A 21,721-nucleotide genomic window follows, 5' to 3' on the forward strand; every position below is an offset into this window, starting at 1 on the left:
GCAGGACACTGGGCAGGTACCAGTGCAGAGGACATCATTGCACTGTCTGGGGCACAGCCTCAGAGCCACTCTGCCTCCACCACAGAGGGAATTCCACACGGATGTGGTGCAGTGCAACTGAATCCAGCACTATGCAATGATGAAGTGCACAAGTTCAAACCAACTTCACCAAGAGTCAAGTGTTTCAGTTAAGTACCTTTATTATCCAAATACAGATCTTACCTAATCTCACTTGTTAACTTATTATCTCTTTGTTTATTATTGCCTTTCTCCAGTTTTTCTCCACGCTCTTCTTAACATCACCTCCTTACTTTGAAGCTTTCTTCTGGCTTTCCCCTCATATTCCCCAGCAAATTCAGTCTTAGTCTTCCCAACCCGAAGGCGTGATCTGTTATAAACATACTTATCAACCTTGCTTCCATGTAGTCTCCCATTCTTTTCAGGCTTTCAAACTGCTCATTTTGTTCTCCTACATTAATCTTTTCTTTTATTTCATCCTGATAGTAGAACCTCCTTTGCCTCTTTCTGTTCCATCAGATTATCTCCTTCTCAACATTTGATCTACATAACTAACAACCAACTAATCAATAGCTACAGGATGGAGGGGAAGAGGATACAAAAAGGAAATAAAGATAATATTAAAAATGATCAAACATCCAAGGCATAGTATTTGCCTGCCATACAGCACATTGGTATGCTATAATGTCTCCTGGAATACAAACAAGACCCACACAGCAGTGGCCTCCATGAATGTGTAAGGAGCTCCTGACTAAACTCAAATCAAAGAAGGAAAGGCCACAAGAGGTGGGAGCAGGGACAGATGGCTCAGGAGGAACAGGGACACAGCCTGAACATGCAGAGATATGTTAGGAGAGTCAAAGATCACCTGGAGTTGAATCTGGCAAGGGATGTGAAAGACAGCCAGAAGGGCTTCTGAGCAGCAAAAGGAAGACTAGAGAAAATGTGTTTCCACTGCTCAGCTGGGCAGGCACCTGGTGACACAGGACATGGAGAAGGCTGAGGTTCGGAAAATCCTTTCCATCTCAGTCTTTACTGGTAACACTGGCTTTCAGGCCAGTGGGAGACCAGTGGGAAAGCCTGAACCGAAAAAGATTTTCCCCTGGGGGGAGGATGATCAGTTAGGGAACATTTAAACAAGCTGTATGTACACAAACCCATAGGAACTAACAGAATGCACCCTGGGCGCTGAGGGAGGTGGCCAATGTCACCACAAGGCTACTCTTACTTATCTTTGAAAGGTCCCTGTGACTGAGGGAAATTCCCAAAGACTGCAAGAAAGTAAATAACACTCCTATCTTCAAGAAGGGCAGGAAGGGAGGTCTGAGGACTGGCAGGTTGGTCAGCCTCACCTCAGTCCCTGGGAAAGCAATTGAGCAAATCCTCCTGAAAACCATCCGCAAACACATGGAAGCCAGGACAATGATGGGAAATAATCAGCATAGATTTATGACAGGGAAATTGTGCTTAACCAGCCTGACATCCTTCTATGATGAGACTGGCAGGGTGGTGAAGGGAGAGCAAGGGGTGTTGTTTCTCTTGATTTCAGAAAGGATTTCAACACCATTTCACCCTCACAGACACATTTATTTATCATGGGCTAAATGGGAAGCAGGGAGGTGGACTGACAATTGTCTCACATGCCAGGCTCAAAGGGATGTGACCAGAGCCCATCTGAAGGCCAGCCACCAGTGGTGTGAAACTTGGAGTGGTTGATACACAACCATAGATGTGCTACTGCTCAGAGGACCTAGGAGAAATGGGCACAGAGGAACTTCACAAAGTCCAACAAAGACAAATATCAAGACCTGTACCCAGGGAGGAACATCACGAGGCACCAGTACGTGCTGGGGGCCACAAAGGCTTGGCAGAAAAGACCCTCAAGATCCTGGAGGACACCAAGCCAGCAATGTGTTCTCAAAAGCAAAGGCAGCTAATGGAATGCTGGGCTACATTGGGAAGAGTATCACCAACAGGGGAGGGAGGTGATTCTTCCCCTCTACACAGCCCTGGTGAGGCCACATATGGAACCCTCTGTCCACGTCTGGGCACCCAGTACAAGAAAGACACAGGAGTACTAGAAAACACTCCCACAAAGGACCTGAAAGATGATCAAGGGACTGGATTCAGCCTGGAGAAGATACAGGGGAATCTCATCAGTGTATACAAATACCCTGATTTCAGTGTAAAGATGGAGTCAGCGGTGCCCAGGGACAGGAGAAGATGCAATGGAAACAAATTTAAATAAAAGAAATTCCATTAAAATGTAGGATTCAAAAAAAAAAAAAAAAAAGAAACCCCAAACAAAACAAAAACCCCTTTCTTTTTACTGGTAGTATTGAGCAGGTTTTCAACTTATGGAGTTTCCATCCTTAGAGACATTAGTAAACCAAACAGGCACATCCTGGGCAATCTCCTCTAGTTCCCCTGCTTCAGCAGGGGAAACAGGCTGGAATATTTTGTACATATTTCTCTGCAAAATGTTACCCTGAATTACAAGTCCCTGTTGCCTTCTCCTGTGACATTAGACTGATAACATTTCAATTCTCTGTTTCCAAAGATGCTTCATCTTGCTTTGAGGCTAATGCAACTCTAATTAAGCCTTATTTAAAACCCCAGGATATATATCTACAACCATTACCGAAGTGCAAAAAAAAAATTAATCCCCTCATCTCTCTCCTTTCTTATTTAGTATAGTGCCTAGAAATATTACATTCTCTAAATGAACAATAAATATTGCACAACAGAAGCTAATCAGAATAAAAATCCAATCTTCTCTGCTTTAATTTCCAGATGGTATTCAATTTCTGCAAGCACAGGAAACTTTAACTAAAAATCACACAATTTGACACAAAGGCTGTGATGCTATTAGAGAAAGAATATTGAAACTTAAGAAATATTATTCTGCATGATGGTTTACTTTCTTGCATAACCTACCCTTTGTTCCTCAAAAAAGTCTGGTCTTTTCTAATTTCTTAAATGCAATAGCTTGGGGTAGTTATGTACTGTACTGTATTGTGTTTTTTGTAGGCCTTTAAACCAGAGAATAACTGTATTGTCTATAACTATTGTATGCACTGCCCACAAGTCCACAAACCACATCTGCTTAATTATTCGTCCACTGCCAGCAATGAGGACAATGATTCTTTGATTTACTGCCAGCAGTTTTGTCTCTCAAGTCAGATCCTGGATGTTCAATTTATTTAACTTTATTAATACCACTGCAAACTCATCAACTTCCCTGGTAGCAACTGCAAGAGGAATCCAATCCTGGTGAAGGGGTGGGCTGTCTTGTCTGAACAGTTTTAAGTAAGAGGTTAAAATATCTGAAAATAAAAGCCATCACTCTCTTTTCTTCTGACTGTAGCCACAATATTTCTTTCCTAATGATTCCCATTACAGTTTACTACTTTAAAACCTCATTATTCAAGCAACTGGCCCATAATACCAGGAGAGGCAAGAAGTCTCTAGGCGTGAAATGTGTCTAACCAAAATTCAAAAATATACAGGCAACACTTTTTAGTCATTGGGGATAGTTGTAGATCTACAGAGGGCAGTTCTGTCTCATCCTCAGGCAGGCACTAATGGTAAATCAGATGAGTGTCCTGGTTTTTCTACGCTGCCAGTACAGCGAGACCAAGGTGGCTGGCTGGTTGTCTCGTTCCTAAGGCGGACTGTGCTGATCTCAATACAGGTTTCTGTTCTACAACTGATCTCTGAGGCAAATACTCTCTCTTTGCTTTTCTTCCAAATTTCCACATGTATATCTGCCATCAAAGAGCTAAAACAGCATATGTGTCCCTGTTTTCCTGGGAACACTGAGGCTTATCAGTTTTGTTTCTGTTTGGAAATGTGAGGGGCAAATTTACATATAATTAAGGCAGAGAACAGAAGTGGTATAGAGTGTCATTTGCTTCACTGTCTTGAATAGAAATACAGCATTAAAACAAGGGCATAAAGAAAAGAAAGTGCTTCCTCCCATCAAGCAATAGTAATAATTTTATAAATTCTTATCTTTCACCAAAATTAAAAAAAAAAAAAAAAGAGGCAAAAGAGAAAAGAAAGTATAAGCAAACAGCATTAAATTGAAGCAAAATAGGCATCAAAAAAAAGGCAGCCATACATGCCAGCACTTACCATCACAGTCGCAGCTGCCGCAGCTGCCTGGGCTGCCACTGCAGCCTGGTTGGCTTGGTGTTGCGCCGCTTTGATTTTGGCCTGCAAATGTGCAGGAGGGTGAAAATACTTGCATTTCTCCCTCATGCAACGCCCTTTTATGTAATCCATACACACGGTTACGGTGTTGTCATTTGTGTCAATCATTGTGCTGTCTGCCGGATGCGCAAAGCGGCAATCAGTCTCTCCACGCGCACAGTTCCCCCGCTGGAACTCCCTGCACACCTACGCGCAAAACAACACACGTTGCAGGGGCACAGCTCGCTGCAGCGTGACAGGGCAGGGAGCATCCCACACCCCCAAAAGACAGACCTGCCCCCTTCCCCTGTTAGTTCAAGTTTTACAGCAACTTCAATGTAGTAAACCCATCTTTTGGTGGGTGAGGGGGGTGCACCTATTTTATCCTTATGTTCTTGGCTCCTCAGGTAGATCTCTGGTATTGTGGGTAAATAACAGAAGCATTCCCAAATGCCTTTCCTTTTTCCTGTTTAAAAAGCAGCTGGGGAGGATACTTACTTACGTAACTGCTCCTGCAAAACTAGCTGGGAATCACAAAATATTTTGTCTCTTTCTGACTACACTTTGTATTCTTGCAGGTGGGCTGGTAGGGAAGGAGTTCCTCTTGCTGAAACCCAGGGAAAATACACATCAGATGCACTATATTTTTTATGGAGTCCACAAACAAAATTGAGAGCCTACTTAAAAATAATTTTCAAAAATGGGTAGAATAAACACACTTATTTTCCTAAGGAGAAATGTGCTCAAGACAGTGGTGCTTAGGCCTTTGGGAAAGGACATTCATTTCTGCAAGAGCCATTTGGCCTCCTTCTGCACTCGGATCACAGATTCCACTGAGTCCAGCCACGCAGTGATCCAGCAACTGCTGGGAGGCTCTGCACATGGCTGGGGGATTGTCCCTTCAGACTGCTGCAGGGTTGGTAATATTCCACATCTCCACTGGCAGCTCAGGGCTGAAGGGCTACACCATTCCCCTAATATCAAACCGTAAAGCTATAAAACTCCCTTATTATCAGTGCAGAAAAACCAAGAAAATTATTACTGAAATAAAAAATGTGCTCGTTAGATATTTCATCGAAGCATGCCTTTACGGGCACATATACCTGAGGTTTTTTGAGATGATGAACTTTACAAAAAATGAAAACTCATGTTGAAGTCTGTGTATGACATATAAGCAAAAACACTACCTTAAAAATAACAGTGTTTAATTACCACTGGCTGCAAGTGCAGAAATCCTGCCTGGTTACAATTTTTTTATCTGTAGCAACTAAATTTAAGCTTCGCTTCTAAAACAGCAGTTATACCCTCCAAGACCTCTCACACAGCCTAACAGAGAATGTGTTTCCAGTCACAATGGTGTCTACAGTACCTCCAGTTTATCAGTCCTGAGGAGTTTCTGGGTAGCAGTTGAACTGGGGACTGAAACCGGTGGACTTCCAGGAACAATGACAGGCGGCGTGGGTAGGATCTCAGTCGGGACTAAGCCAACTCCTGGTGTTACTGGCGTTAGGTAAGGGGCAAAGCTAATAGCCGTGTTCGTTCCTATTGTGGGACCCACTGGAAATGTGGGCTGAAAAAGGAAAACACACACCAAGATGAAATAAAAACTCCTTAATCAATAGCTTACTAGTTGTTCTTTGCTTGCTGTTTTTCTGGCACTGATTCATTTTCTTGCTGAAAAAACTTTAAACAGCTGGCTAAACACACAGCATCCTCTCTTCTTTTAATCACGTAACACATTCCAGCAGTACATGAAGAACCACCTTTGTAACTCTATTATTGGAAAAGAGTCTGCAGATGCAAAGGAAGTCCTACTTTGAACCTGAATCTATGTGGAGGTCCAGCTTACACTGCAGGCTTATTTACACACCTAAATGTAGAAATAACATAGACTTTATTGCCTTTTCTCAATACCTGTTTTCCTTGGAAAAACAGGCTGTTTTTCAAAGTATTCAGATTTCATAGCTGAAGCGTTATTAACTTTATTAAAGCCATATTTCTAATAAGAGTACATATAATGAGCTCTTTGGCATGTAACTTCCAGTATGTTTGCATACTGTATTTTGCCACCTCCTGCAATTATATGTTACTGTGTCTCATACACTGAAAAAACTCAACTTCACAAACGTTTGTGTGCTCAGCTGTCACCAGTGGCAAGCAGAATAAATATTATAATCTCAGCTGGACACAATATTTAGAAAGGGATTATTCAAGCTTATATTAGTTCACCATATGAAAAACTTTGATTGGAGGGAATGATATGGGTCTAAAAATCTTGTTTTGTTTCTTCCAACAGCGAGCCAGCGAAGTCATGACCAGAAGAAAGAGCATTTGTGTGATGCTACAACAGCCGTGATGAGGCAGAATAGTGGGTTTGTTAACACCAGCTCCCCAGCGGGTGGAGGCAGAACATCACCATGGTCAGCTCATGCTCAGACCTGCAGAGTGCTTTAGTCTGCAGAGCTGAGTACCCCAGAGAGTGAAGCTATAATTATAAATTAGGAAAAACTATGTGGAAAAACAGGACACATCTCCGATCAGCGTTGTCAGAAATTAGGTTCCCAAATAATCCAGCAGCGAGAAACGCAACGGCACAACACGAAGACTTCAAAACACTAACAAAGGAGAAGTGTCTTTCTTGTTAAAGTGGCCTGCATGACATAAAGTACGTAGAAAATATGCAAGAGAAAACAGAGCAGCTAGAAGGCAGTTTTTTTCTTTTTCGTTTGTGTTTAGTTTTCTTGGGATTTTTTGTCTTTGGAAATAATTACTAAATTACAAATGGATGTGACTTAGCACCAATAAGATGCTTTGAGAATACAGATTAACCAGGATAAGCAACTATACAGAAATGGCATATAACTGCCCTTAAGAGTTAAAAATATATTATGCTGTGTTCTAATCAGTGATCAAATCTGCTTGATAACAAGCAACCCAGTTTATATGTCAAACATGAGCTAAATTCTGAAGAGCATAATAATGAACATTTATATGAAACAATGGTTTGATTATGTTGAAAACAATATGTGTTATGTGAAATACAAATAACAGCTTTGTGTCAGATATAATTTTAAGAATAAATCCACTTGTCAAATGACTTCAATAAAACTTTATTTCATTTTTTATCCATTTGGTCAAGGCTGAGTCATCTTAATCTGGCAATTTGTGTGAGACAGACCTGGCATTTTTATCCCAGCAATCAGTACAGAAGACATTATGTCAATGAAATTGTAAAGTTCAAATGATGAAATGGATGAGAAGAAAAAAGCATAATCTTGCCACTTCAATTTTTCTCATAATATGAAGTGGTGGAATGTATTACTTCATCAAAACTTTTTCTGGTGAAAACTCATGCAGTAAATCCCCAGGAAGTATCAAGACACATTAGGAGGCCAACATGACCAGATACAATTTGATGAACATGTACCAGAAATTCAGGGAGTCCTGATGCCCAATGCCCAATCCCACCTGACAGCAGATGTTTTGAGTATAAAAAGACTTCAGTGAAAAAGGTATCTGTGACCAAATGCTGATGTCTTCTTCTGAGATACCTACACTTGATTTCTGTGGTAGCCCATGGAAAAACAAAGGCACTTTGAAAACTAAATCATCTAATCCAAATGCTCATGTCTGGAACGAGCCAAGCAAATAGCAATTAGGAGTGCCTATGTCTTTTGATAAATTATAAATGGACCTTGGAAACTCACTGCAGAAGTTGATGCCAACATTCCAGATGCCTCAACTTAGAGAAAAAAATCCCACTCTAGTGGGATGCCTTACACTAGGAATTTAGATTGAAAAAACATCATTAGCATCCATGTGTGAAAAGTGTAATTCAGATTAGTTGCCAAACCATGCTTTGGAAGACTGCTACACTGAGGAGCCCAATTGCAAGGACTGCCCAGAGCAACTGATCACTTTAGTGCATATCCAGAGATGCTGCTCATGCATGCCAGACTCTAGTGCTATATCGCCTCCTGGATATGAAGTGTCTCAGGCACCATATGAATCACCTTGAGACAAAACACTGAGTTTGTGAAGTGCATGCATCACCAATTCTCTGTCTAATCCTCAGACACTTCAGACTTCAACAGAGTAAGAAAATGCTAATCATTAACCTTTGTTCCTGGTACTGGGATTAAATAATATTTAAAGCCATTCAGACCCATAGACTCCTGAGAAATTTTGTGTTCCTACTCAAATAACTTACTCGCAAGTTATTGTTATTATACAAATTTTCACCTCCAGAAGGATTATAGGTAAAAATCTCACAGACATGACATGAAATGCATTAAGGGGGCAAAAAAAGAGGAAAAAAAAATCCAAATTATTATGGCATTAAAGAAAAATAAATCAAGTCTGCAGCAACTCCATTATAGCTTGAAATGTAAATATAAATGAGCATACCTCCAGCCTCCTGACCATTCCTTAAGTAAACAGACAGGGACTATTTTTATTGATACTATTTAGAAAACTTTTGCAGGTCAATAGAGTCTTCAACTTTACTTACCATTAAGACCACCAGAGAAATATACTTACCACTGGCTGTAGTGGTGTCCCTGGAAACATGAACTGCATTTGCTGGGCGAGCATTGCTGCTGCAGTTTTTTGCTGGATTAAGTTGTTCCTGCCATTGATTTCCAGTTGAGTTTTTAAATGTGTCGGTGGATGAAGGTACTTGCAGTTCTCCCTTGTACAACGACCCTGGAAAAAGAAGTCACAGTAATCAGTCAGCTGCTTTTGTTGATAGTTCAAAGCCTTTGGGCAAAATATGACATCATAAACTAAAAAAGAACTAATAAAACACAGGGTGTTTCCTGGGAACTATGCAGAGGGCTGAAAGGAGCTGATGGCCTTGAGCTCTACCTCAGCCTACTACCTTTGATTGATCATTAAGGCTACTAACCATGAAAAATAAAGGAAAAAGACTGTGAATCAGCATTTTCATTGTTAAGTACAGATCACTGCCATACAATTATTAATCTCAGAACTGTCCAGACTGCCTGAACTGCCTCTCATGACATCCTGGCTAGAGAACCTGCTGTTACCAAAACATAAAAGTCGTTTATTAAATGACATCACACAATGAATAACAAATTGAAACCTTCTTTAAGAGAAATGCAGCTTTTAAGTACATCATATTAAAAATAATTGTGTGATCATGGCAGGGAGGACCTAAAGTTGCCACTCTCTGCTTGTGTTCCCTCTTACATTCACCCTTATTCCAGTTCACTGCCTTCCAGCCTCCTGTTTTTATTACATCAGCACAACTTTGAACTACTTCCATTCAAGTATAAAAGAAGTAAAGGTGGTACTTTTGCAGCCTAAATTTAGAAGCAGTGCATGGTCCTAAATCTGAAGGTACACAGCAAAAGGACAGCTCCAATCAACATGAAAGGAGGAGTTTTTAGACAGTTACAAGACAATAAGAGACTAAAAATACAGGTGGGCTGTCATCTTGAGGTGGCTTGGGTTAGAGGAGATGGACGTACAAGCTGACCACAAACACAGGTAGAGCAGCATAGGACGCTCTGATATATTCTCCCCCAGAAAGGGAAATTGTAGGGTGCACCAGGAGGTTGTGCAGCTGCAGGGCAGGAGCTGCTGAGATCAGAGGCTCCTTGATGACATGGCTCACAAACAATCACAGTTTTAAGAGCTGTAACTAGAGGGCCTAAAGCATTAGTCAAACTGCATTGAAAACACTCAACTTGTATAAGTTGTTTCCAAATTTAGATGTTTTTTAAACGTCCCATTCACTGGTATTAGGGCTTTACTATTTGTAGACAAGCAGGAATATCCTTCAAGCAGGAATATCCTTCAAGCAGGAATATCCTTCTATAGCCAAGAAAGCACCCAGATCCCTATGCAAGAATACTACACAGTACAGACATACACTGACTCTGTGTATGCACACACACACACGCTGCTACAAAACTTTCAAGCTTCAAATGTCCCAAAACTAGTGTTACTGTTATACTTTTGACTTAGACACCAAAACAATGTGGATTCTGTCTCTAATTTTCTTCAAGGATGTCATAACTAACTGTTAAGGGGTGAGTTAAACATGTTCAGGAAGCTTCTCCTGTGTCAAGGCTGATGGGAATGCAAGCAGCTATTTCCACACTATTAAACTATTGAGAACAGCCCTTTCCTGAACTGCCCCTGGCTGCTGCTGGGAGTATGCTAAACAGCAGAAGCCAGAAAATGCAAGAAAGCTAAAAATTTAAGAACAAGCAATGGTCTCAACACTCAGGAATAAAGGTCTCAGTGCTGTTTTAACCTCCTAGTACAGTTGCAACCATTTTCAGGACATTAGGCCTTCCTTCTGTTGAGAGAATCACTAATGCTGCCTGATTTAATGAATTACACAAAAGGAACATTACTTTGTCAGCTGGCATGAGCAGAACCAGAGATAGCTGTGATTTGATGGACACAAAAGAGAGCTGGCTCTTTCATTTGGGGGAATGTGGCCTTTACCATCATAATGCTAAACTAGAGCAGACTCAGCACAGACAATGCCCATATGCTTTTTTGTTGGCTGATGAGGCCAACTGATTTAGCCATTTTTAACTGATATCTATTTAACCTTAGCCTATTTTGTATATCAATGAGTCCTAGAGCAAATCTAAAAATTAAAAAAACAAAACCAAATCAAACCACTGAACCTGATGGAAATACTGACCTATGGAATAAAAAAAATTCCTTAAACAAGGACTAAGAGCAATTCTCATGCCCAGTGGCTTCTGAAGCACCTTAAACCTGAAGAGTGCCTTCAGCCAGACTTCCAGTCTTACCTCTGAAAGCACACAGCTACTGTACACCATCATTTCAAGCTCTGCAAAGCAACCCACAGCGCACAAAAGATTGGTTATTTCTGAAAACTTTCCAAATAATCCAACCATACAGAAAAGTACTGTCCTCTCTGAAGTTATTCATGTCTGTGCATCGTTTAAGAGTTTTTTGAGCTCCTGGTTAGCAATGAACATAAGTACTATAAAAGAGCTGTGTGGTCCCGCCATGCTGCCACAGAAAGCCCTCTAAACAGATCTAGCCTTGTTGAAATTAAATGACCCAAAATAAACTGCAGTGGAATGAGCACTGAAAATAGTGAGTAAATTAATCCGCCCTCACTACCAAAATTAAATAAATTCTGAGACCGGCTTTTTTACTTTTTGAACCTACAATGGTAGCAGGAAAACATCTAGAGGAATTTTTCATTCCATTTTTCCCATATGCTCCATTTCCCAGCTACTAATCACTGCACAAACAAAAATTCAGACCTGTAATATCATTTCAGTCAAATGAAATTATATTGACCCTGAAATTTTTTGTTTATTAAAAAGTCAAATACGAAGTCCAGCTCACATGACAGCACATGTTAACCAAAAACCAGAACAGGCAACTGTATACAACATGCAGGGGTATTCAATGTATTGGCTGGGCCATCATCAATGAGTCCACTTTGTAAAAAACTACTATGCTAGAAGGCCACACCATCACAAATGCAGAGACAAAAAGAGGTACTTTAACTTTTGGGTGCATCAATATCAAGCTTCTGGAGCAAGGCTTGCTTCATCTTAAAACCACAGCAGTTCAGGAGCCGTTCCACAGACATTCAGTCCCTCTGGCACAGGACAGCACAAACTCAGCAGGATAAGGCAGGCGGCAGGGGAAAATAATTGCTTCTTACAGCTTTTAACCTGTTCCCAGATATGAGTCAGAAACCGAGGGCACAGACAGGTTGGTTTGGACCTGAGTCCCTAGAAACTCCTGTCACACATGAAGTGAAGGTTATCAACAACCATCATAGGTGGTTGTGCACTTCCCATGGGAGTTCATGCAAAAAAATCACTTTCAATGAGCTGTCTCCTTATCTGCAATGGATAGGAACAATGAACAAACATCAGATTACATTCCCAGCAGTCTGTTTGTTACTCCCCTCATCCTGGAAGGATGGTACCTAACTCTGACCTTTTATTTCTTTGTCTTTGTCCTCTACAGCTGTCCAGCACCCCATTTCAGGCAGGTAATGGAAAGTTTTAACAGAAAAACTACTTTTGTACTGCTAATTATCCAGACTAGAACATGCTGCGGCTTGTGTCAGGCTGTCCCACAGGTTTCATTCTAGTAAAGCAGTGAGAGAGGGAAAGGGTGCATCGAGGAGCGGGGAACTCGCAGGACTTCAGTGCCCAACACCAGGGCACAGTAAAGAGAGGCTCCACTTCTGCAGGGGCAGTGGTCTGGGGAGCTGCTGCCTGAGCAGCTTAATTTCAAAAACACATCCCTTAACAAGCCATGTCACACCATTGGCTTTTTTTTTTTTTTAATCAATAGATTTTTTCCCATTAAGAACAATAGGTAGTTTGTCTAAGATCAATGCTACAAGACAGCCCACAGACTAGAGTATATTAAAAAGCTAGATATGTGCTTAGAATTTTACATTTAAAATAAGCAAAATGAGGTGAAGGTAGAAGAAGCACCCCATAACTTTGCATGTTAACACATGCAAAGGATCCACATAAGGATCCATTTCCTGTCTTTTAATATTTCATAAATTCACAACTTCTTTCTGTATTTTGCTCTTGCTCTATTAGTAACAATAACAATAATTAATTCAAGCTTGGAAATTACTTATGTATAATAATGAGTTAGCTTTTACTTACTAAAATTATCTTTCATAAAAGTAAGATGCTTGAACAGAAAAAAAAGGCAAAAAAAAAAGAGGCCTCTTCTATCTCTTAAGGCAAGAATCAACTAAAGCTTCCAGAATTATTTTTCTCAGGTACGGAATTTCAGGCAATTTATTGATGCTATAAGTGCGAAATACAGAGCATGGCTCCCCCTACTCACAGCACACCGTTAAAAATCAGATTACCCAACGAGAAGCAGAAAGCAGGAGGCCTGCTGCTTTGCAGGCATCTGCGCCTTGTTCCAAACCTCGCTCCCCAGCGTGCTTCCAGCTCCCCCTACTCAACTCTGTAAACTCCCAGCTTCCTACTGCACCCCACCTCCCTCCTTCCTTCTCCTCCCAGCTCTCCTAACTATAGCCCAGGAGACAGCTCCCAGGATCATTATAACAGGCTGGAGCCGTGCGTGTCCCCAGAGCCGGCCAAGACGCGCACGCTGCTGGCAGACCACGCTCGGGAGAGGCTTAGTGCCTGCTCCTGCCTTGTCCTTAATTGGGGAAAACTTTGTGTCTGCCTTCTACCCAGACACTGATTTTTGCATAACCAGTAAGAACTTTGAGATATGTCTTTGAGATGTCTGCTTCTGGCAGCTTTGCTTGAAATTGGCTACGTTGTTCAGAGGTTATTAGGGTGAGAGGATGACGCTGGCAAAAATGTGGACAGTGCATTTATGCAAAAACTGTTTCCTTAAGAAAACAAGCTAAACCTAAAATGCAGATGAAATGGTATGAACTCTCAAGATTGAATTGCGGTCTAATGAGAAAAGAAGAAAAGTATATGACCTACGAGACATAAATGGTTTTAGAAGGCATCTGAGCAACTCGTTCTACAAGGGAAAAGAGGATTTTCTGGTTTCCAGATAGACACTATGAGATCTAAACATTTGCTGGAGTTAGAAAAGACACACACAAATTTTTAAAAAGTAATAATCACCTAATGCCACAACTATTCCTCCCACTCGAAAAAAACTTTTGCAATTTTCTGCATGCCTTGCACATGCCTGTAAAGATCAGAACACGTTTTAAAACAGCAATGCCTTTGCAGCTGTGGGCATGCTGCTTAGCTAAATGTTGCCTATTGAAACTATGACACACTGTCAAAACCCCAGCAGAGTGGGAGCTAGCAGAGGCCACTGTCCAGGGTGGTGGCAGCACATGGCAGGAATAGCCACAAAGACAGCAGTGTCAGCAGCTGGGGTGGTACCTAAGGCATAAACACTTCTTTGGAAGAGTTTCTGTCAACAGCAAAAACTGTTCTTTCTCCTTTGGGATTTCTCCTCAGCAGCCTCTCAGCAAATTCTGTCCAGGAACACGTGTGGCCTCACCCAATCAATTAAAAAATTTCAGTATTACATAAACCAGGAACTTTTCAATTGTGATAATCCTGTGCTCTCTGAGGCTATAAATAGACCCAGTCAATAGGAGGGCAGGTATTTTGAGATACTTAAGCTTCTGCTCCTATGCACAGACAGCCACACTAACTCTACCAGACCAAAACTTCCAGTTCAGAAGTTTTTTTTTTCAAATGCAGAAATATGAAAAAGGAAAAAAAACCACACCAAAATAATAAAGAAAACACTGTGTACTCATACACAGAGAGAGATGATTCCTCTTGTTCTACAGGATTTGAATGCATGCATTTCCCTACATATTTTAGTACATGAGAGTTCAACCACCAGCAGCACTTTCAAGAGCCATTGAAAACCCAGAGACTCCAGTTTGGACTGAACTAAAAAGCATTTCCATCTGACATCACAATCCATGAATTCAGTTTTCCTATGCAGGCCAACCTGCTTCCTAACTTCACTCGGGAAGTAAAAAACCAGACACCACAGCTCCATTAAAGTATTCCCTTTGCACTGGCTGTGAATTTGCACCACCTCGCACAATCTGTAGGACTACACATGCTCATAGAGTTATGCATATGTCCAAGGACTCAGGGGATTTAGTTAAGCCTTAAGAATGACTAGTCAGAGATTTTAAAAAATGTAATATAGCGTTTTATTTCTTCCTTAAGGCATACAAAAAAATATTACATTTTTTTTTAATTTTGCATAACTTCACATCCAGAGTACATTGCCTTGCAAACATGTATGCTTATGAAAACACTTTTTTTTTTTAGCCTAAGCAGAATTTTACATAATTTCATAGAAATAAACGGAGATCAGAATAATATATCTTGAAAATGGGGCACACTTGAACTATTTGTGAAATTGAAAAATAATTCAAACGGACCAAACTGTACTACTAATAGAAATATTAAGCTTTTGATGGTGAGTTCAAATACCTCAGACTTTACAATTTGCCATACATCTTATAAACTCAAAGACCTAAAGGAAAACTTGTATTTCAAAACAACACAAGCATCTCTTATACTACACTTGAAATGGTTCAGCTCTTGGATCTGTTTTCCTAGAAAAAAAAACTAGACAAAAGCTACCAACAAAACCAACTTTAAAACGCTGCTGAGAACTTAGTTCTGTATTTATAAAGCCACCTTGCAAGTCCACCCACCAAAGTTAGTGAGTGTGCATACATATTTATACACACCTACACACTTCCGTTTCAAGAAAAAGTAGAAGGCAAATTCACTTTCCTACTTTAAGGTAGAAAAGAAAGAAGGAAAAAAAATTCTCAGGTGACTTCGGTCTGATTCAGTTTCCAACATGCTAAGAAAATCCATTAGCTACTCTTTTAATGACTTCAATTTTTTGTAAGCTGGTAAAATAAAAATGATCATTTTATTCATAAAAGTAGAGAACAAGAACTGCCTGTAACTGACAGAAAAAATAGAAAAATATTGAACAAAAATGGAAGCCTCACAAAAAGATGGAATGTCTAAATGATGTAAGAGTCTTACCACTAAAGACTTAATAGGAGATATTTATTTAAATGGAAAGAGACAAAATGTTCTACTGAAGAGCACATTTGCAATGCACAAAGAGCTCTGAGTCTCTCAAGATGCTCTTTCGAACAAATGTTGAGCATAGCTATAGAGAATGGCTTAATAATTTGCCTTGCAATATCAAGGGAAGTGTACTCAATATTAAATTGCTCAGAAGACAAAGAAGTCAGGCAGATATAGCAGACTCAAAAAAAAAACCCACTTACAAAATTCTAAGTTGTTTGACAAACATCCTCAAGATTATTCTAAGAAATAACAAGAACACTCAGACAAAGAGACAACAGTTTAATATCAATTTATTTTATTTCTGTGTTTACTGCCTTGAAAATAATTTGAGAATAATAGGGCAATAGAGATTATTTCTTTCCAAATTATCTAGCTCTTTTTGTTTTTCTCTTCCCATTCCTCCCCCTTCACTGGCACTCAAAACTCAACCAGTTATTTTTATCTTAGCATCAAGTTCGGCTACCAGCATTGATCAGCAGTACATCACAAGCAACTGTGCACAATCCTTGAAATAAATCTTCACTCTAATTCACACAGACAACTTCCAGGGAATGAGAGCCAGCAAACAGGTAGTTTAAGGGAAAAACCCAACAGAATGAACATAAAGAAAGTGGAGGGAAGCATAACCTTATTTAGATAAAATTCCTCAGATGTCTGATTTCTACTACACGGGTGGTGAGAGTCTTCACATGGCACAAAGCTGCCTTGTGCAGGTCTCCAACCCAGCTCCCCTGAGGGAGGACTGGATGCAGCCTGCCATGGGACTCAAGATGGGCTTCAAAAGCAGAGCAGTGATTTAAGCCTTCCAACTCTGCCCAGCCAGAGAAGTCAACATATTCATTGATTCCTGCTTTATAGAAAAAAATGCACTATAGAAAAAAATGTCTAAAACCTTTAGAGAGTCTCAGAATAGAGCATTACACATAGTTAACTGATAGCTGGGCAGCTTTCACACATCTGCTCATCTCAAGGATTGAGTGTTTTTATGGAAGACAGAGGAGAGATGTGTAAATTGCAGGCTGGACCACACAGTAAGTCAAGGTGACACAGAATTTTGCTGGTAAACAACATACTACACCATTAAATTTAACTTGACTGAACAGTAAAAGAAGATAAGAGCTTGATAAGAGGCAATTTTTCTTCAAATTTTCTCAATATCTCAAGAGCAGAAAAAAGTAGCCATTTCAGAATTAATAACAGCAAAGAGAGGTAAGTTGTTTGGCTGCAGGGCAGGTGGCAAAAGAAAAGACATCCCTGGTGTCGCAGAGCAGAACACCAAACAAGAAGATGAGTATGGCACAGCACCACTTCCTGACATACCCCTTTCCCCTCCTCCTTTCCAGTTCCCATAAAAACCTTCAAGCAGACATGTGCTGACTTTAATGCAAGCCTGCTCATATGAACAGGACTGAGATTAAATTCCCTTGCTTTGGAAACACCACTTTGCAGGGATATGGTAGGCACGGGTAACTGCAGAACTGACAGTCAAGCCCTGAGACACCTTATTTCTCTCTCAGTGGCCTGTAAAGGAAAGGCACTGTGGCTCAGCACACAGACTTCACCCTCCAATGCCCATAGCACATATCCTCCACCATATCCAGGTTAGAAAAGAAATAGTGAGTAATGGGAAGAGATCTTTGCTGATGGGATACCCATAAGCCCATAGGATGAACAGCCCAGCCAGGAGCAGGCAATGGGCTGGTGTGCTGGCAATGGTTCCCTCAGCAACACCCCAGGAACCTCAAGGCACCTCGGGAGAAGCCATAAAACCAGTTACGTGGCATCGGAAAGGAGCAGAAGATATGACTTGGCATTGAGGAGCCTGGTTGACTGGATCAGAAAGAAAATGGGATTAGAGTGCTATAAAAGTGACTACACTGGCTTCCCACAGCAATTCACCTGGCCAAGGGAGTCTTGAGAAGGTGCTTCATTTGAGAGTTGCAGTGAATCAAATGTGACCTGGAAAAGGCCTGTTATTTGGAATAGTGTCACCATATGGAAAAGGTCATCAGCATGATGTGCCAAGCCCCCATGCTAAGGGATCCACTGGTGTACTACAGAGAAGGGCAGACTTAATGTACCCCAGAAGCAAGTGACTGCCTTGAACACCAGCATGCCACCGCCCCCAGCTCTCAAGCAGGATGCCCAGCAGCCCTGAACTGCTACCAGGTGACTTGGTATGCCACTGGCGAGCCCCTGTGCTGCTCCTTGGGAACACCTTTTCACTCCAGCCAGGCCACCCTTCACCCTTCTATTTGCTGGGGCTCCCAGTCCAGCTGCGGCTTCCTGGGACTCTTCCCTGTTTCCCAGCCAATCATTTTGTAAACAAATGGAAAAAGCAAGGGCCAAGTTAAATACACAGATGGCCAAGGACACCTTACATAACTGCAGAGGTGAAAAGTACAGAGTCTTGTCCCTCTGCAGAGGAGGAGTGTTTACCCACTCCCGGTGGCAGCGCGGGCACCGCAGCTGCGTTATTAATAAATCATCGGCCTCGCTCCTAGGACCAGCCAGCAAGGGCTGGAGTCTGACACCAGCTCTCAACTGATTGGAAAGTTCCTGCGAACAAACAGAAATTAAAGAAACAAACACCTAAAAATGAATATATATGCCTTTTCAAGGAAGAATCACACCGAAAATCCTCCTTAGCTTTTGTAACTGTTGAGAAGCAGCAAACAAACTATCGACATTAAAAGACACCATGTCTCTGTGGGGCTGCCTACAGAGAGAATCAAGTATACCTGACCTGAAAAGCCAAGGGGAAATACCTTTCCTCACCTTTTCTACACCCAGTTCATGCTCCTCCTCTTCTGGGAATTGGTTTCTTAACATCAGTGAAACATTTTAGTTTCTGTCTTTTCTTGCAGTCTGACACACCTTGAATTTCCCTCCTCAGGGAATGGGGAAAACAGCACTACTAGGAAGAGGGGCAGTGAGACCCCTGCTCTGAAGCAGCAGGGCATATGAGTTAGCAGTGAGAAATACCCAGAAAATCAACAAACTAAATCAGCTTAAAAAAAAAAGGGGAAGGAAGAACAATGGTAAAAAGTCCATAGACTCAAGCAAGAGGAAAGAATGAAGCCCTGGCACTCCAGTAAGCTAAACCTCCCCTCCACCCCTTTTCTTTTTGCTGAAAGGCTATCTAACCCCTTCCACCAGGTATTAGAAGCTTCCAGAAGATCTAGCAAAAATAGCAAGAAATATAATGCAGCTACATATATCTGAAATGGTAGCTTATGGAATTAGGCAGCTAAATCATGGTTATGAGAAAAGATAAGACACATTAGAATGTCTTATTACTTTCCCTGAATACTATATTCATTCCAGTACGAGAATATGGGATTGTGGTCTCGAGAGTGCTTATACCTTCTCAATACTGTGTTGAAGGAGCAGATAATTATTCTCTTCCTTAAGACAGACTCAGCAGTGACTAAATAAAATTCTAGGTTAATTTCAAATTAAAATAATGCCTCTAGGTTTTCCAATGCATATATCCATGACTTTGGGAGGAACACACACACTAGACTCTCTAGCATTCCTTATATAGCAGTGACATTGGAATACCGTGATAATCTCCATGGTACCTGTCTTCATCAGTAAAAGCAGTGATACCAACCTCAATCACATGACTACATCTACTATCAGCCTTTTCCACACAGCAAACAGGCAGTCAAATGGTATTTCTTTTGACCCTGACAGTCAGTGGTCAATACTCCAACACGTGTCCACTTACCTCCTGGCCTGAATGCAAGCTACTCACTCCCTTTGGGCCTATGCATAGGGCTGGCTCTATAGGATCACATTAGAAATGGCTCCGTTGAAATTATTAATGAATTTCTCAGACTGAGACCAAATATGGCTGAAGAGTTGAAAAATGCCTGCAGTTTTTGGCTGCAGATGTCTGTCCTCCTTTCACTTTGCTGTTGCATCCATGTGGCACATGCAAATGCCTCACTAGACACCTACTGCCCTTGGGATTTGGGAGTCCACCCACCTCACGGCTAGCAGCTATGATGCCAGTTTCAGGGACCCACTCACTGGTTTCCAGAGGAACAGGCAAACACCTGACCAAGAGCCCATCTCCTGCCAACTCTGCCACTGCCTGCCTCTCTTGCTGCTGCAGCGCCTTTGGGCAGAGACCTGACCCCTCCATATGCCATCTCACACTGAGGCACAGGGAAATACAGGGCTGGAAAAGAGCATGCACTAATGTTGCCTGGACAGCACACCTCCAACACGTTTTCCTCAACTCTTGGCTCCTACCCAGTTCACCTGACCAAATTCCCACCTTGCGCCCCTCTCTTTTCATTTCCTCACCTTCAGCCTCTTCCCTGCTCCTGGCACAGCACCTGACACCACACAGAGGTGTGTCATTGGTCTGAAAACAGCTGAGTGCACGTGGAACCTGCCTGCCTGCACACAGCCTCTGCTAGGTGTGCATGGACGGTAAGGTTTCACACCTGCAAAATGACCAAATGTGGGTGAAATTTCACAAAAATAGCAGAAGGCAAATTACTGATTTCAGAGCAACAGTTGTGGTGCTGGATGTCAAGGTTCAGCTATAAACAATGAGAAATCAAGTTTATTATTGAGCCAGTTTAAAAAAAGTAGAAGGAAAACCAATGTGTTTACATCTCAACTGTTTTTCAAAGATGGTTGAAGTGTTTCACCAAAACTTTAAATAAACACTCTGAGTCAGTAATTGAAATGTTTCAGCCCAGATAATTGCATTTTGAGAGACTTAGAAACCACAGAAAAGGAGGATATTATTTGGAAAGTGGTGGGGAAGATTAAAACCAGGTGATGATGATGGCGCACTGCTTGTTGGTAATAAAACACTCATGTGTGCCTCATCAACATGCCTGACCAAAGGCTAATGATCACAGCAACATCAAGCATTTATGGGGCAATAAAAGTATTTAAACACAATGGCAGCAAGCAAAATATTCATGTTAAAAATGAAATCTGATGGACCATTCATCCAGAAATACTTTAATACAAGCAGTTGTTATATGTTCAAAGCCGATGCACTCCACTGACAGAATAAAGAGTTACCAAAGAGCATTTTAGAGAATATAATGCTATAAGCACACGAACATAATTTCAAGGCAAACACTTTGTTCTACTTCAAATTGCACTGAAAGGAATCATGTACTAGTGTGCCAAGACTTTCCAGTGTCGCAGCAAAGTCCCAATGATTTATACAGTAAGAAAAAGAGTCATGACTTGAATTGACCCATTTGACTTGAACAAGGACTATAATTTTTTTTCTTCAGCATTTTGAAGATGATACCTTCCCACCTTTAACTCTTAGCAGGGAAAAGAAGTTCATCAAGTATTAAGAGGCTATCACAACATCTAGTGTGACGTGCAAACTCACTTGGCAAAAGGAACCACTTTTGTTTACTTGTTCTTCCTTTCCCCTAAAGTTTCTACGGGAGACAAGCAGGCTCCACAGTGACCAACACTTTCAGTGTTCTATCTCCTGGAAGCCTTCACAGGTTTGGCACCATGCTCCTCTGTTTCTCAGGAGAAACTCAGGGCCTGAAATACTGTTCTAGAAACAGGAACCGAAGCACAACATAATTTATGACTTTCCTTTGTGGGTAAAGTGTTTTCACTGCCTGCATCTTATCTGAGCAGGAGTCACAAGACAGAGATTCCCATCAAACCTCTTTTTGTCAAATGTTTCCTTTTGTTTTGGGGCTGGGAGGGAAGAGGCAGGATGTGGTCAGGAGCCAACAGCACAGCCAAGGCTTCTGTCACCGCTTTTTATGCCAAAGTGACAACAACAACCAAGTGAGAAGCTCGAAGTGAAGACTATACCAGCCTCTCCCTCTCTGCTCCCAAGCAGGAACTGAGAGACCAGAAGTGCTGAGAGCTTTCCTCTCTGGAGCAGGAAGGAAAAG

General features: G+C 41.3%; 1 protein-coding gene across 7 annotated transcripts in view; it reads right to left on the reverse strand.

Moving 5' to 3' along the window:
• MBNL2 (muscleblind like splicing regulator 2) overlaps positions 1-21,721 on the reverse strand; it is a 105,899-nt gene that overhangs the window by 25,003 nt on the left and 59,175 nt on the right. For all 7 annotated transcript variants that reach the window (XM_084226528.1, XM_084226532.1, XM_084226533.1 and 4 more), the window contains exons 3-5: positions 8,752-8,916; positions 5,582-5,782; positions 4,156-4,419 (exon numbers count right to left, since the gene is read on the reverse strand). In XM_084226528.1, coding sequence (XP_084082654.1) covers positions 4,156-4,419; positions 5,582-5,782; positions 8,752-8,916 — 630 coding nt within the window. The remainder of the gene's footprint in view (positions 1-4,155; positions 4,420-5,581; positions 5,783-8,751; positions 8,917-21,721) is intronic.

This window comes from Fringilla coelebs, assembly GCF_963513975.1.
Source record: "Fringilla coelebs genome assembly, chromosome: 2".
NCBI lineage: Eukaryota > Metazoa > Chordata > Aves > Passeriformes > Fringillidae > Fringilla > Fringilla coelebs.